We start from the raw sequence: 18,077 nt of genomic DNA, 5'->3' as shown, positions 1-18,077 counted from the left end.
GACAAAGACGTTTTATAAATCTGATCAGCTTTTTGTTTCTTTTCATATCAGGACATTGGGTTTGGCAGTTTCTAAGCAAACCATGTCCTGGATTTCCAAGGCCATTTTTTTTTTTTTGTTCTTTTCATGGGAAACAGTTTTCCCACTTCTGTCAGGGCTTATTCTACTAGAGCAGTGGCTTCCTCAGAAGTTATCTTCAAAGGTTTGGACACCAACTCCATCCTTGAGGCTGTCACTTGGTCTTTAGTTCACATATTCACAAAACATTACAAGTCTGATACTATTTTCAGGGCCAAGGCAGGTTTTGCTTTGTGGAGGGCTTCTCCTTGCCTTCACTGTAGCTTTTGTACCCTCTCAGAGGTAATGAATACTGCAAAACATATAAGCAAGTCACAGACAAAATAAAAATGTAGATTTTACTTTCCTCCTGCAGCATGGATTCACCAGCAGTGCTTGTAGATTTTGCAGGTTTTGAGTCTTATCAGAAAAGACAAAGACCCAGAAATTCTCTGTGTATTTAAGTGTCACTCAAGAAACAAATTGCATTGTAATACAAAACCTCCAGTCCCCATGGCATTCCCCTGCTACCAAGTAAACTAAGTATTTCCACTTTTCCTGGGGAAAGTTCTGAGAGGAAGTTACTGATTCTGCTCATGAAAGTAAGCTTGAAGGTGTTGAGGTCTGCATGCAGTGCTCTACAGGGGTAAGACATCAGACCACTGAATGCAATGAGTCTGGATGGTCCCTCTAGTGTAAGGCGTCAGCAGTGGAAACCACACTTGTATGGGCCAGTGAGGGATAATAAGTACCATTCTGGATTTGAAGAGCTGGGTGTTCTTTTCTTACAAGAGAATGAGAGGAGTCGCTGGGTAGGGCATAAAGAAGGCTCTGCAGGTATGTCTCCACCAGGCCATCTATCACCTGGTTATCACTGTTCGGAATAAGGGAGTAGACATTCTAGTATTTCATATTTGACAGTGATGTGAACAGCTCTAATACTGTCTGGCCCAACTTCAGGAATATTCTGTTCACTGTTGTCTTGTTCAGAGACCATTTGTGAGAAAGGAGCAAATTCCTGCTTAAAGTGTCTTAACACAGTGGATTCTCCTGGTATGTGACTTGCCATTAAAAACAGAGGGTTAAGGCCAAATGTTAAGTTGTCAATCTCGCCTTCATTCTTGCTGGATGGGTTTGGAGCCGACCTTCGGCTCCGACTCGGCCTATATTAAAGCTCGAGAGCTATTTACATTGGCTCGAGGCTACCCTATATCCCATAATGCTAGGCGCTAACTTAAGAAAAACCCAGATCTCGTTTGCCACTTACAGCTACGAGGTGCGTTTACTACCGGCTCTTCAGGTTAGAAGTTTTTCTGTTTAAAAAATTGCTATTTTTAGACTGGGTTTTTCTTAAGTTTAGTTGGCGACCATCCCATTAGCTTCCCATTCATAGCTAATCCCCCTTTAGGCCCCTTTTAATCCCCTTTAAGACCTTTTTTTAATTCCCTTTGTTATAGGGTTAGGCCTTTGGGCTTTTTTTCTGCCTTGTCAGTTTAATTTTTTTTTGTGTGACTGACTTTACTTAATAGGGTGTCTGTGTGTGTGTGTGTTTAGTTTTCTGTTCCTAAGATGTCAAAAGACACCAGGGTCTCGGGCTTCAGGAAGTGTGACTCGTGCTGTCAGAAAATGTCACTGACAGACGGTCACACTTCTTATGTTTATTGCCTGTGCCACTGCATCTGCAGGACTCTTGTTCGGTCTGTCATGCGTTCAGCCCAAGAGTCCTGCAGGAAAGCAGAAATAAATTGATTTTGAGGGGCTTGTTAAAGCCTGAAGGTTCCCCGACCAAGTCTTCTTCGGGGAAGCCTTCAAAGCCATCTAAGCCGTTAGCTCTGAGCTCAGAGCCTTCGACTGGTGGTTCTCGAACTGCTGTCTCATCAGCTCCGGCTGGAGCCGATGTTTCCAAGACACCGTCTTCTTCATCAGCTCCGGCTGGAGTCGATGTTCCTCAGGTTCAAGCTTCTACATCAGCTCGAACCGGAGACAATGTTTCCGGGACACAGTCGGCGCCGATAGTGGTGTCGGTGCCATCTGCCAGCCGTAAGAGGTCCAGATCTCCATCCTTGGAGTCTGTTCACTTGGCTCCGAGGTCTCCCTTACTCTCGGAGCGGAGTCATCGAACCCATTCCTCCAGGTCTTCCAGGCTCTTGGACCATGACCTCGAGAGGGTGGTTAGTAGACTTCTTAAGTCTCAGGCACTAGCCCAAATGCTTCATAGCCCTTCTCAACAGACGGTGGCTATCCCCACCCCATCTTCGATTCCTCCTCCGACTGTTCCTCTGAGTTCAGAGCCAGAGCTTGTTGGAGCCGTGGCCGTCGACACGTCGGAGCCGATACCTCACATTTCGGCTCTGTCGTTGGCTCTGGTCTCTTCCATGGTCCCATCCTTGGAGGGCTCTGGGTGCATGGACTTCCTCGTCGGCTCCGAGGGGGTGAGTGGCATCGGACCCTTGTCCGACCCCGTTCTCCCTCTCGGAGCTTCGGCGCTGGTAAGTTCGGCCCCGACATCAGCTTCGGAGCCGTCCCTCTCGGTGCCTGGAGGGGTCCTTATCTCTTTGGAGCAGGGACCTTCTACCCTACCTGATAGGGGCGCCTTCGAAGTCTTGAGGAGCGTGCTGGCCCCTGTGCCTGCTCCATGGTCGGCTCCCTCAGCTCTTCCCTCTGTAGTGCCTGCTGCGGTCTCTACCCACCCTCTCATTCCTGACCATAGAGATCCAACGCCTCAGGTTTCCCCATTGGGAATATCCTCCTCTTCCGAGGTTTCCCCTGATCCGTCAGGGGAACCCCCTCTGAAGAGGAAATGTAAGAGGAAGCATGGACTCCCCTGAGTCCGTCACATCGGATACCGACTTGGATGAGTCGGAAGGGTCCCCACGGTCCCCCTCTGAGGATGTCTCCTTTTCAGACATCCTTGAAATCCTTTAGCAGAGGGGGAACTGGTCTACCCTTAACCCTTCCGAGGACGAGTCTGTTTACCTAGAGGCTTTTGGCTCTCACCCTTCCACCTCCTGGGTGTCTCCGCCTTTCGACCCCCTCATGGAAGTGGTTCCACAGAAGGAGTGGACGGCCCCTGACACAATGGAACCTACCCCACGGAGGCCTTCCAAATTTATAACAGCCCCTTCGGACAAGCAGTTTTTAGCCAAGGGTGTCCCGATTGATGCCATGGTGGTGGCTGCAGCCACTAAGAAGGAACTGGCTGATCCTTCAGTACCTGTCCATCCTCCTAACAAGGAGTCTAGGACTATGGATAGGTATGGCAAGCGGATGTTTTCTTCAGCAACCTTTGTCATGCATTCGCTGAATTATTTGTGCCACTTCAACCGCCTTCAAAGAGACATGCTCAAAGAAGTGGGCGAGGTCTTACAGGATCCAACAGCTGCGGGGTCTCAAGACAAAATAAATTCCCAGCTGGCAACCCTGAATTCCATTGTTAACTCCTCCATGCGGCTTATTTCCTATGCGGCCGATGGGACGAGCAGGGCTGCAGGCACAGGCGTGGCCTTAAGGCGTCACGCCTGGATGTGGCTTTGTAACTTTGCAGACCCCTTTAAGGCGTCCTTCACAAACTCCCCCTTTGACGGTTCAGCTTTGTTTGGACCTCAGGTGAAGGATACTTTGACCCGATGCGAGCAAGAAGGCAAGACTCTCTCTGCCGTGGGAGTCCGTTTTTCCACCCCGTCTAGACCATACTCTAAGGGTCAGAAGGATGGGAAGATGTGGTTCCGTAAACCACAAGAGGTTGCGCCTGATGCAAGAGGTCAGTTCCCCTCTAGAGGCAGGGGGGGGGGCAATATCAGACGCCGCCCCAGGGGCAGAGGAGGTCCGCAAAATCAGGGTAGCAGAGAGTCTCTTTCTGACAAACCCTTCCAGTATCCCTGTGAAGCTGCCCGACTGTCCACCTTCGGAGGCAGTCTGGGGAAGGTTATCACTGTACCCAGAAGCCTGGCTTTCACTCACTCAAGACAAATGGGTACAGTCGATCATATCCGAGGGTTACAAAATTCCATTTATCCACACCCCAACTCAGCCAAAAGGTCCCCTTCCAGTTATTCCACCCAGTCTAAGGGAACAAGCAGTAGTAGAAATATCAAAACTGCTAGCAAAAAGAGCCATCCAGCCAGTCCCAGCAGACCAACAAGGATCTGGAATCTACTCCAAGTTCTTTTTAGTACCAAAAAAGACAGGGGACTGGAGACCCATTTTGGATCTCAGCAGACTAAATAGGTCTGTAAGAAGAACGAAGTTCCGGATGGTCACGCTACAGTCCATTCTACCCTTTCTGGGTCAGGACGATTGGATGTGCTCAGTAGACCTTCAGGATGCGTACTACCACATCAGAATGCACAGGCGCTCCAGGAGGTTTCTCCGCTTCCGGCTGGGAACCAGTCATTATCAGTTCAGAGCCCTGCCCTTTGGTCTCACTACAGCCCCCCAAGTGTTCACCAAATGCATGGCAGTGGTTATGGCTCATCTGAGACGTCAGGGATTCCAGGTGTTTCCATATCTAGACGACTGGCTCCTCACTGCCACCACCAGGCGTCAACTTCTCCGCTCCAGAGATTACACCATTCATACTTGCAAAGGGCTAGGTATCTCCATAAATTTCGAAAAGTCTGCCTTGTTGCCTTGTCAGTCTATTACCTTCATAGGCGCCACCTTAGACACAGTCCGGCTTTCCTCAAAACTGACCGAACAAAGAGTTCTAGATATTCGCATGCATGTTCACATCCTTCTTCAGAACAACAAAATGCAAGCCAGGTTTGTCCAGAAGGTATTAGGTCTCATGGCGGCAGCCATTACTCTACTTCCCCTAGCTCGCTTTCATATGCGGATCCTTCCATGGATGCTTTTTTCCAGTGGTCCTTTCAACAGCTTCCAATGTCACACAACATTTTAATAACCCTATCTTGCAAGAAACACCTTTCTTGGTGGATGGTCTCCCCTCAAGTACTTCAGGGCAGACATTTGTTCCTCCTCTGGTCGCCACGGTGACAACGGATGCCTCCCTGATCGGGTGGGGGGGGGGGGGGCATTTTCAAGGCAGGACAGTCCAGGGCACGTGGCAACCTTTCAAGTGCCACCTGCACATAAATGTCTTGGAGATGAGAGCAGTACTTTTAGCGTTGCAAGCCCTTCAGGACTCTCTTCCCATCGGGACTATTGCAGTTCAGACGGACAATATGTCCGTAGTGTGGTACATCAGCAAGCAGGGCGGAACCAAGTCCTATCCCTTGTGTCGAGAGGCTCTCAGACTTAGGCAGTGGGCGATCTCTTCTCAGCGGTTTCTGACAGCAACGCACATCCCCGGGAAGTCCAACATCATAGCGGACAGGTTGAGCAGAGCCATTCTCATGCCTCACGAGTGGTCTGTCAATCAAACTATAGTGGAAAAAATTTTTCAGAAATGAGGTCGACCTTGCTGCGACCATTTTGCAACACCTCAAAACAGCAAGTGCCACGACTTCTTCACTCTCTTCCCAGCCACCCCCCCAGTGACGCTGTAGTCCACAATTGGCCCCGGGGACTTCTGTATGCCTTTCCCCCCTTTCCATTAATCACTCAATTGATTCAGAAAGCTACCGCCGTGAGAGCCACCATGATCCTCATTGCTCCTTACTGGCCTCGTCAGATATGGTTTCCGTTCCTGCATCGTTACCTCTTGGGGCAGCCCTGGCATCTGGACCCAGTGCCAGATCTTTTGACCCATCAGTCGGGACATCTGCACCACTCCCTGCAATCTCTCAACCTCACAGCTTGGTTGCTTCAATTCCAACCCTAGCCAGGCTTCCCCTTATTTCCCATTCTGTGCGTGACATACTTATAGCTTCCCTAAAGTCATCCACCAGGAGGATTTACGCCAGCAAGTGGAAGCGTTTTTCCTTCTGGGCAGGAGCCAGAAATATATAGATCCTTTTACTGCCCCCTATCCAATCAGTCCTAGACTTCCTAGCCGAATTGTTTCACTCAGGGTCTTCTTCCTCCACCATCAGAGTACAGTTAGCGGCTATTTCGAACTTTCATGCAGGCTTTTCGGACTCCAGTATGTCCCATAAGCTTTGTAAAACCTTTCTCAAAGGTATCTTTTTGCTTAAGCCCCCAATCAGGGACCCCCCCACCGCAGTGGGACTTAAATTTGGTTCTAACCTCCTTGATTCTTCTCCCCTTTGAACCTGCGGCTTCCTGCTCCCTGAAATTGCTATCTTGGAAAACTCTATTTCTGGTCGCCATAACATCTGCGAGAAGTGTGTCAGAGCTTCAGGCCCTTTGCATTCGTCCACCTTATCTAGTTTTCCATAAAGACAGAGTGTCCCTCAAGACTAATCCGTCCTTTTTACCTAAGGTTTCTTCTGAAGCGAACCTAAACCAGACTATTGATCTTCCAGTTTTCTTCCCCAACTACTCCAAAAGAGCGGAACAAAAACTGCACTTTCTGGACGTTCATCGTCAACTCCGTTAGTATTTGGATAGAACCAAACAAACTAGGAAATCTGAGCAGCTCTTCCTTTCTTATGCAGCAGGTAAGAAAGGCCTTTCTAGATGGCTGGCATCTGTGATCACTTTCATCTATCAGCTCAGACGCCAAAAGCTACCGTCAAGGCCCAGGGCTCACTCAACCAGAGCTGTAGCCACCTCAATAGCTTTTCAGGCTCAGATTAGATTACCAATAGATTCCATTTGTGCGGCAGCCACTTGGGCCTCTCCCCATACCTTTATCTCATTACTAATTAGACATGGCCTCCAGAAGCCAGGCTAATTTTGGTTCCTCCATTCTCAAGAGTCTGTTCCGATGAGCCACCCAGGGTGAAGGTGCTAGGGACACGGTCCCATCCAGCAAGAATGAAGGCGAGATTGACAACTTAACATTGAGAAGTTATGTACCTACCATAACGTTCCATGTTAGTTGTCGTCTTCTCGCCTTCTTTCTTGCGTCCCATCCTTCATCCCCCTAGCCTGGACAGACCTAAAGGATTTTTGGGGATCTTCTTCGTGCCTCAGCTTGACCCCTAGGCTATCCCTTCTGGTAGCTATAGGTCTAGGTGACTTTCTAGTTCTAGCGAGGTTCCTCTCCTCCTTTTGTGGGAGAGCTAAACTGCTATGGTTTTCAGCTATCAAACGTGATCTGTGTAGTCAGCGCCTAGCATTATGGGATATAGGGTAGCCGCGAGCCGGTGTAAATAGCTCTTGAGCTTTAGTATAGGCCGAGTCAGAGCCGAAGGTCGGCTCCGAACCCATCCAGCAAGAAAGAAGGCGAGAAGAAGACAACTAACATGGAACGTTATGGTAGGTACATAACTTCTCATTTCCACAGATAAATCACCTTCCTACCAAAGAAAAATGTAGTGAATTCATTCCTCAACTTGTTCATATAACATACCACCTGAAAGCTGTCAATGCAAGTAGCCAATACTTTTTCAGGTAAGGAGGACTGGAAGTTATGTAAAGAGAGAATGATAGTTCAGAGTGCCAAAGAACTGATGTGCGGCTGTGATTCCTGATGGGATCAGACTCCCTGAGTTGTTGTGGCATAGAAACATCCTCTTCCCCAGAGGCATATCCACATTGAGTATGCAGGAAGGGAATGGATGGATACCTAAAAAGTTTTCCCTGTGGAGTTTCTTTTGGTATGGAGCCACCAGTGCAGCTGCTATTCGCACCACGTACATGCTAGTACAAGTGTTTGTGGCAGCAATTACTTTTACTGACACCACTGCAACCTGAGCACCGTCTGCAATGATATCATATACAAGTAGGCATGTGACACCATAACTTTGCTTCGATGTAGCCAGAATGGTTTAGCACAAAAACTGCTGTAGTACCTCGGAACCAGTTAAGTTGTTACAGGAGCATTTACACAACCGTTATTTTGTCGTCAGGCAAAGCATTTTGCAGTAAAGTATAGTCATGTAAAATCTTACGATAGCAGTAGCTGCCCTTTTCACTGTTGCAGTATTCATCATCACTGGGATCTCCTGCAAAGAATAGCCCAATGTCTAGCCACTATACCAAAGCCTGTATTAACTAGGAAACATCATACGTCTAGATGTATGCTGGCTATGCATGCATAGGACATAAAAATCACATATGTATGGTCCCAACTCAGAATTGAAGTGCCCCAGGAGAACTAAGACCCCCACTGGAAAAGAAGATATCTGCATCCAGAAAAAGGAATGAAGGAAGAGAAGGAGTGGAACCTCTTGGACAGTACAAAAATAATAGGGTTTACATTATGCTGTCAAAACACCATTGCATCGAATATCACATCGTTGACACGTATTAAGCGAAATTCACTTCCATAATTTTCTGAATATTTAAAGGGCAACCAGATACTTACCCCACAACCCAACAGAACTAAATCTACCTAAACCAAACCCACCCATGTGGGGGGATGCCCCCTCACCAACTAAATATACCAACTCCAAGATCGAAATTGTGTGGTTGGCCAACTGCATCTTTGCCTTTAAGTATACAGCAAATCGCAGAAGTGACTTTTGTTGAATATGTGTCGTCAATGTGGTATTCGATGCAGTGGTGTTTCAACAGCGTAATATAGACAAAAATAATACCTATGCAAAAGTAAGAGAAAACAGGGAGCAGGAGGGAGGTAGTGAGTACTGCAACAGTGAAAAGGAGGAACTGTGCTGTTGGGGTAAGATATAAACAAATGTACTGTGTCCTTGCATGTCACTGTTGAATATCCAAGGAAATTATAGTCCTACTGTACTCATCCCTCAACAGACCAATAATCGAGGGGTTTTAGTTCTTGTGGGACACATCTGGCATTTGACACAATTCCCCATTCAAGTATTGTAAATAAACTCGCAAAACTGGGTGTAAATCTCTGTTTCATCAGATGGGTTGCTAGTTCATTCATGGACAGGACACATGGTTAAAGTGGGTGAATCCAAATCCAGCAAGAGGCCATTTACTAGTGGTGTGCCGTTGGGCTCAGTACTGGGCCACTCCTGTTCAAAATATACTTCTCTGAAGTCCAGACAAATGTGGAAGGTCTCTGGATTACAAAGTGTGCTGATTACAAGCTGGGGGCAGTCATTAAGTCATCCAGCAATGTAGATGTCCTCCAGGAGGGTCTTGCTCAGACAAATGATTGGTTCCAGAGCCATGGCTTAAAACTAAATGCATCGTCATACCCTTCAGGAAGCCCAAAACCCCTGCAAATTACAACATCAATAGCATGCCCCATAGAATGGACTCAGAGGTAAGAGCTCTAAGTACACAGAGAGAGATAGTAGCTTGAACTTTGCCATGTGTCCACAGTGGTGAGGAAATCTTTTTATGTGGCACAACTTGTAAGAAAAGGTATGGCATCCAGAGCCAAGGCATTTATAGTCTGCTGTACCCAGCCCTAAGTAGACCTATAATCGAGTACAATGCACCATTTGACATGTACTTGATTAGGCACTTAAAGTAGCTGGAACAACCTCAGAGGTCCCTCCAACCTTGATTCTCCTGTTGGCTCGTGTGTTCTCCTCCAATCCTTGGCTGGATGCTGGGATGGAGAGGCAGAAACTGGCTGTTACTGTGTGGAGGTTAGACTATCTTTAAACGCTCTGTCAGAACTGCTTCCCCCACCCCCTAGCTAGCTTGAACAACAAAGTGCCCATTAAACAAAGCTTTGTATCAGTGTATGATTCTGCACATTTCCAGTGAGTGAGTGAGTGCGCTCACACATTGGGTTTTTCCCCAGAGGCTGCTTGAGATTAGTAAATCAGCATTCCTCAGGTACTCTGCTGTGGTCCTTCCTGGCCATCTTCTCCTGTATCTAGCCTGTTAATGTAACAGTGGTCTAAGTGATGCACAGTCAGTACTACCTTTTTTCAGCAGTGAGCCAGTGCTTCCACATCCTTTGACATACTAACATCGTCAAGTAGGGCACCCTTTGTAATCCCTCCTGTCATTTGCTTAACTTCAGTGGTAGGAGTTGTATATGTAAGCTCTCTCCTTTACAAGCATGCTAAAAATTTGGAGGAGTCTTGACTGTCTTTAATATGGATGTCTAGTGCTGCTAATATCTCCCACAAACTAGACCTGTTTGAGTACTCTGTTCCTCGTAAAACAGGTTGTTAAGTAATAAATTAATGAGTGTTTATGAATGCCAAAAGTCAAAGTTGTTGCAAAAACTTTTCTGTGTTTGGTGTCAAGTACCTCTTGTGTCTGCAATATGTGGTGGTTGATGGGGGTATTCAGCAAAATGTTTTGTTGGTTTACCGAAACATTTTTTTTTTCTATAGGATGTATATGATAGAGTGGAGTACTTGAGTTCCTTAGGAAAGACTCAGACAGCAGTTGTACGGAGAGATGCTGACATTGGTGTGGCTGAAGCAGAGAGAGATGCTGGAATACGGGTAGGTAGTTCTGCATCACTGGATGATGTGTTTTCTTAGTAGCCATTTGCTCTTCATATTTTTGGTAGAAACACATGACAAGTGAGTGCAGTACAGCACTGTGTGTTAGTGACAGAGCTCAGGCTTTAGAATATTCATAGGCATTCAGTTTAGTTGCAGCTTTCTAAAGTATGTTGCATTTACTAGTGATTTAGGGAATTTTTTTAATTGATCTTATTAATGTTGCATGACATTTTTCAGAGAATTACTCGTAACCTTTGTTTAGTTACGTGGTATGCAAGTGGAACTTTAAGGCTAATGTTGTACATATGTCTTTTTTGTAGTAGCAAAACTTTAATACAAACCCAGAACTACAGTACGTCATAGAATCATCAGAATTACAAGGCAACTGATCTACAAAGCCATTTCTACCTTGCCAGTGCCCACCCTTAAGCTTTTACTTTCCTCTCAAGGAGGACCAGGTCAATTATACCAGGAGTGAATTTATAAGTACCCGGCCATTTTCATCTTGATGGACAGTGTGTCATACTGCTTAACCTGGAGAGGGAGTTTGTTCCAATGAAGGAGTAGGCATTGTGAGACAACTCTGTCCCTCCTCCTCATATTATTTATTTGATGGAGTTGATTTAGATCTCTGGCCCTAATGTTACCTTGACTTTTTGATTTATGTAGATATGAGTTCTTGGTATAAGCAAGGTACAGATAGACCCAAAGGAGTCTATATGAAACTGAGTATAGGGATAAAACTTCTTGCTAGTTCAGATCTGTAAGCCCATGATATTGTAGTTGGAAACTGCTGAGGTCTTTCCAATTGCTTGGTTTGCTTCATAGGTTCATAAAAGGTTACTAGGCTAACGGCCTTAGAGCCGTTACAAGTTTAGGGAAGTAAATACTGTGGGAAGAAATAGCTAGGGAATTGTTATGGCTAGGCTTGTATAGGCCCGAGGGCTGATAACCTAGTACCAACCTATGAACCTTAGACATATTTATCCCGTGTTGTGCCAATCGTCAGTGGTTAGGTGCATGAAGTTGCCAGAGGTAAGGTTCTGTGGTAGTTAATACTTTCTCTGTCCAGGAGGGACATGGGTGCCACGCCAGGAATGAAATTGAGGTCACCCATCCATTGATCTAAGTTGCATTTGAAGAGGGTTAAGGAGGGGCTCTGTTTCATGTGAATTGGAAACTTGTTCCAGAGAACCAGAGAAGTGTCAGTCGGGGAGATATATCTCTCTCTCCAGCAAAACCTGTACATGTCAGAGGCTAGGTTAAGATCCCTGGAGTTGATTGACCCTTGTGCAGTTTGATTTACGTATTTGTAGCATTTCCATCAGGGCTGGGTCAGAGACCGTCATGTAAGCCAGGCATAGGCCACCCCTTAGCAACCTTTAGGAAACAGAATACAGTGACAGGGCTTTCATTCTTTCCGCGCAAGACTTGTTTTGTGTACCTTGTAATTACTTGGTGAGAAACTTCTGTGGTCTCACCAATTGTTGCAGGTATCTGGTGAAGTACATTCAAAAAGGAGTATTGTACTCCATTATTGGTCTAATGAGAGCTGAGTGTAATAGAATGGTAACATCCTTAAATCTAGATGCAATACCTTTACTTGTAAGATGTGCCACATAGAAGGGTTTCCTTACTACTGTGGATACGGGTTGATCAAAGTTCAGATTGCTATCAACCTGAGTATCCAGATCACATACCACTGGGTCTACACTTAGGGGGGGTGCTATCTGTAATGTAATTAGCAGGGATGTTAACTTTCCCAAAGGAAATAATAATATATTTTTTGCATGTAGTATTAATCCGTGGCTTTGGCACCAGCCATTTGTCTGCATTAACCTTGTCTGCAGTATATTAACATCATTGGGAGACTCAGTGATTGCTCCCAGTTTGTGTTAGTCAGCAAACTTGGTCAGCTATAGGCCGTCAAGGTTTGCCTGGACATCAGAGAAATAAATTCCAAACAGTAAGGTGCCCAGCATAGAACCCTGTGGTGCTCTACGGGTGACTGATCTTTTGCTAGAGGTGAAGTCATCCAGTTTGATAGTATGTGTCCTGTTGGTGACCAAGTTGGCTAAGTATCTGGTGGTGTAAGTGTTAATTCCCTATTGGGAGAGTTTCTGTATAATACCTGTGTGGGGGATTATATCAGATGCCTTTGCTTGGTAAAGATGGAGGTGGTATGCACTGTCTTTCCCTCGTCCAGGGACATGGTGACTTTCTTGAAGTCAACCATGTTTAATAGACATGATCTACCATTAATGAATCTGAACTGAACTGGGTTGTGTCTAGAGTTTGGAGGTACATGTGTCCTTGTTAATAAGGTCCATAATAATTCTTTCCGTGGCCTTGCAGATGAGACTAGTCATGTTTATGGGCCTATAATTCCCAGGGTTAGTTGATGGTCCCCCTTTGTGCAGCGTGATTACTGTTCTCATTCTGCTGGAACATAGTCAATTCGCAGGCAGTGGCTGAACAGAGATTCAAGCTGGTCTGCTGGGTCATGTTTTAAGTTGTATAAAAGGCAACCTGGGATGTTGTCTAGTCCCATTTATGCACTGTTTCTGGTCTTTGAGACCTACTGTCTCGAGATAAGAGGCTGAGGAATGGTGGCAGGTATACTTTGGGGGATTACTGCAGGGTACGGAGGGTGAAGTTTGCAACAAATTTGTTAGCCAATAGGTTGGCTGTTACCTCTGGCTGAGTATGGGTGATGCTATCCGCAACCAGATGTTCATGTTTCACTGTTGCAGTCATCACACTTGGGTTATCTGCTTGCAGTAGCCCTCAGCTGGCCTGATTATCAAAGTCTTGGGTCCTGCATCGGTTGCTGTCTCATCTTCCGTGACGTCAGGTAGTCAGGGGTATAAAACATGCAGCCAACGGATGCAGATAACCCAAATGTGATGACTGCAACAGTGAATACACTCGGAACATCTACCTTTATGGTAAGTGTACACAGCTGTACTTTCAGCGTGTAGCTGGGTATTCCATTGCAGATGTAGTTAAAGAATGCTTTGTGATTATCCTTAGCTAAGGAGGCTATTTTTGCTTTGTAATTGGCTTTGGAGGACTTGACAAGATCTATTTGTTTAAGCTAAAGAGGGATTTCTTCCTCTGCTGAGCCAATTCTTTCTTGTTCTTGGACATTAGTTTTTTTCTCTTGTTGTATATAGCCTGTTTATACTAGGGGTCCACCTGGCTTGTTTTTTTATTTTTTGGCAAGACCTGCTTTTAATCTGTCAGTTACAGCTGATTCTATACAACTACTTATGTGGTTATACACAACATTGGTGTACACCTCTGCATAGGAGTCAGTGTTACCTGTGTGTGAGGGGGCTTTGAAACTTATTATGCAGAACATAGTAGGTGGCAAGTTGTCTTTGAAAAATAAGTGTTTTTGAGCTTAATGGGGTATCTGGTCTTATAATTACATTGAAAGACTGATTTATGGTCTGATTTTACCAAGCTGGACATCAGAGGGGAACTGCACTACTCTCCCATGTTAGTGAGTACTGCGCCGAGGACATGTGAACCTCTTGTGGGTGTGCTGATGAGCTGTTTCAAAGTATTTGCAATTGGCGAAGGCCAAGAACCTCTGAACCAGTTTATTTGTGGTCGTGTATGTTTCCCAGTTGATGGTGGGGTTATTAAAATCACCCAAGAGTAAGGTATTGGGCTGTGTGGCAAGTGACTCCAGTAAGTCCAGGTGTGTGGTATGCTTTTCCTGTTTCATGGGGGGGGGGGACCTGTAGCTAGCTATGATGTGGTAGGGGATTTTACTTATAGTTAATTGGATATGAAGTAGCTCAAGAGAGAGTCATACTATTTGACTAGTCTCAAGGTGCACTTATCCTTAATGAAGATGGCTACACCTCCTTCTTTGGTTCTTTTATGCTCAGTTTGTGGTCTGAATGTATGGAAGGCATTGTAGCCCTGCACGGCAGGGATGCTTTCTGCACCTTTGAACCATGTTTCAGTGGCTGCACAGATTTCAGCATCTTCCAGAGTGGGGAGTGCTTCCAGGGAGTGCATTTTCTTGCTTAGACTCCAAGCATTAAGCAGCAGTACCTTGAGTTTATCTAGAGAGGATTTTGTTATATGGTAGGATGGTTATTTTAACACTGCTTAGAAAAGGCACAAGAGGGGTGGCTAATGCCTTTGACAGTGTCCAAAATCCTAGAGAAGACAGGTGTAGACAATCTGTGGCAAAGCAGTGTGGCCTGTAGACCTAGAGGAGACAAATGCAGACCATCTCTGGCAAAGCAGAGTGGTCTATTGACTTGGTCTTCCCAGGCTTACAGATATTGAATCCCCTTGGACTGACACCAGAAACTAAGCCAGTTGTTAGTCATTCATTTTTTGTTTGTATTGTGGCATCGTCCTTAGAGAAGGTAGAATGCTGCTTAAGGCTAGGCTTATACATGTGTGTGATGCGATCTGAGAGCTGAGTCCTGTCTCCCTCTTCATATATTCCAGTGAGGTACGTCTCAAGTCATTCGCCCCCACATAGATTATGATGGGAGTTGTACTGGTAGTTAAGTTTGATTGACTTGACTGATCCTGGCACCTGACAGGCAGCTAACCGTAACCTGTTTATTATCCAGTGTAGTGAGGGGAGCATCCATGTCTCTCATAATGGAGTCACCTATGACCAGTGCATTAGGTTTTGTGGTGTTAAGTCTTATGGATTTATTTGTGTTGTGGATTTTTTTTTTTGCATTGTTGTCTGTGTAAGTGGTTTCCATTTGGGAGGCCTGTGATCTTTTGGTACGTTACTAGTGAGCACGTCTGCATATGTGGGTTTGTGTGTCTTGGCCTTATTTAGTGTGGGAAGTGTGTGTGTGTGCTGACAACTTGTTTGGCATTCAGTTTGTTTTTATGTGAGAGTCTTGCTTCCAGTTTCATAGTCTAACTACATCTCTCACATAAAGTATTTGTTTCAGGAGTAAGTGGTTGTCAGCATACATGAGACAACAGCTACATACCTTCAGAATGCCAGTGTCTGTCAGGCTGATCAGAGAAATGATGGGGAACTGCTGGTCCATGGTAGCAGGATCTTACTGTAAGTTTTATTAGGGAAGGGAATTGGTTAATTTGTCAGGGCTGAACTGGTAGCTCTGAGACTACAAGATGGACCTATACTTTGTGTAGGCTAAGGTTGATCAGTAAGGCAGCACTGCTCAATGCGCAACTGTGTTGTTTCTAGAGCAGCAGAAAAGCTTGGAAGGGTTTAACTGACAGCTGTTTAAGGAAATACTGGGCTTCTAGACTTTTGCATCTACTGTATACAGGGCACTACTAACTGCCGGGAAGAGCAACACCTCACAAACATGAACCTTAAATACGAGCAAAGAGAAAGACGTTTTAAGCTAACTGCCAATCAGGAAAGCACACAGTAAGCCTTCCATCAGCAGTCCCAAACTCTACAGGTTAGATCAGCACATTTCTGACAAAAGGGTGCAGAAAAACACCATCTTAATGTAGAAAACTGGTTTGGAGCCCAAGTTTAACAAAACCACATAATCTACATACAACTAACAGATAAAATGTAATGTAATGCAGTTAACTACTTAAAGCATCAGCAACAACATTTTTTTTTTGTTTGAAACTGCTAAAGTACACTCACAGCTTAAAAGAGAAGAACAAAAAAAAATAATTAAGAGCTTTTTTGTGTGCTTCCCCGCTCAGATAGATCAGGTAAACACCTACCGCCACTAGATGAATAACTCCAGACCTCCCAGTGTAAAAGCACAGTAAAGGTGTGTCCAGAATGAAATGCTACCACAAACAAACTTAGATATGCATACAGCAGTGTATGTTAAAACAGCTTATAAAAGTGTGGTTATTCAATAAAAGTACTTTGCTTTGCATAAATGAGTCAGGAGCCACTCAATATTATAGAAATTATAAAAGTACTAAAAACAAAATAAGCTGATTAGCCTTCCAGCCAATGAAGAAATATTGAGTGGTTTCCCAACATAAACAGACCAGGCTACCTCCCAGTGCACTAAATAGAAAATCCACTGACCTCATGATGTAAAAACAAGTGCTTGCTAGATTGTAAAAATGCACTTCTTTATCCAACAGCTAACTAGATAATGAAGTCAGAACAAGTAAATCAGTATAACAGATAATGAGAGACAAAATGCACTTTTTCAGTATAAGCACAGGGAAAGACAGCATATACAGTAGGGGTGGGCAGTTTAAAATCATCAGGTTTGAAAAGCAGATCAAAGAAAGGGAAGGTAGGTGACAAAAACTAGCAGGTAATTGCCAACAGTGCTTTAGTATATGCAAGCTTAAAATCTTTTCAGAATAAAACAGATCCAGAAATCCTCTGTGCATTTAAGTATCACTCAAGAAAGAGTTTAACCAATGAAAAAATGAATCTTTTCTGAAAAAGACAAAGACCCAGAAGTTCTCAGTGTATTTAAGTATCACTGAAGAAGCAATTTAACCAATGGAAAAAAGCATGTGTCATTTGCAACCTAGGTAATTTAAGTATCTCTCACATAGAACAAAAACACCAAGCCAAGCAGATTCCTTAAAACAGAAAACAAAAGTGGAGCAGGTAAACAGACTTAGTAAGGTACATCCTAAAATGGGCCTTGTGCTTCATGATGGGTCTAATCAGTTTGGGGTACAAGGAGGTTAGGACTACTTTTGATCTGGAAGAAATATCTTTTGCTATGAGCTGTGCAGAGGGAAAAGGGGTTCCTTGCCATTGCTGAATGTGTTGATCATAGAACTGTCCACCCAAGTTTCTCAAACTTTTCAGTTTGAAGTGGTGTGTGTGTGTGCGTGTGTGTGTGTGTGTGTGTGTGTGTGTTGCTATAAGTTGGAGGTAGGGGGTGCTTACCAAATGCTACAATGTTGCAATTTTTGGTGTTGCGTTTGAGGCCCTTGTTAGTACACTAAATATTGGTAAGTGTAATCTCTTGTTGGATGCATATACAGAAATCTTTATGATTGCTGCCTATACTTTGTATGTCCTTGAGTTTGCAGTCTCTGTTCGCACCATTTGGCTGTTTGTGAAATCTCTCATTGTTTTTACTGTGTCACTTTGTTTGTTCTCTAAGATTGTGTGACCTTAGAGTTAGTTTATATAGCTTTGCTTGCAGAGGTTTTGACCCATATTGGAGGTACAGTACATGTTTGTCCCCTGCAAAAATGTTTTTCTGCACTTTATGATCTTGAGAGTGTTACTGTTTTGAATTGTGATCTTTTAACTGAGTTTTACAAAAGGGATAAATCTACATACAGAGCTACTGGGATTCTTTTGTTCACTACCAAAAGGCAGATAAATTGACTGAAGTATTTTTGGGTACACTGTTCTCCTTTAACAAATCTAATGTTACTTCTTGCAAATTCATGAGGTCATTGGTACCATCGGGTCTATATTATAAAATCGAATAAGAAGAATGTCAAACACTCTAATGAGTGAAACTGCTGAAACTCAAAGTACTTATTGTGGGGGGCTACGTCCCCCCCCGATAAATATATATTCCAACTCCGAGAACGCACTACAGTGAGGAAAGGGCAAATATTCCACTCTACACTTTGCTAAGACCTCAATAACGGACCCTCGAGTTTTGGCAGTTTCGCTCATTAGAGCATTCGACATTCTTCCTGTTCAAATTTCATGAT

The 18,077-nt window shown here is 44.6% G+C and overlaps 1 protein-coding gene across 2 annotated transcripts in view; it reads left to right on the top strand.

Annotated features, from left to right (window-relative positions):
* FLOT2 (flotillin 2) overlaps positions 1 to 18,077 on the top strand; it is a 1,587,019-nt gene that overhangs the window by 901,098 nt on the left and 667,844 nt on the right. For both annotated transcript variants that reach the window (XM_044054428.1, XM_044054427.1), the window contains exon 6: positions 10,311 to 10,424. In XM_044054428.1, the coding sequence (XP_043910363.1) occupies positions 10,311 to 10,424 (114 nt within the window). The remainder of the gene's footprint in view (positions 1 to 10,310; positions 10,425 to 18,077) is intronic.

This window comes from Protopterus annectens, chromosome 13.part0 (genome assembly GCF_019279795.1).
Source record: "Protopterus annectens isolate FY-2018-M chromosome 13.part0, PAN1.0, whole genome shotgun sequence".
Lineage (NCBI taxonomy): Eukaryota > Metazoa > Chordata > Ceratodontiformes > Protopteridae > Protopterus > Protopterus annectens.
Note: the sequence above shows the minus strand (reverse complement) of the source record. Positions and strands in the feature narration are given on the sequence as shown.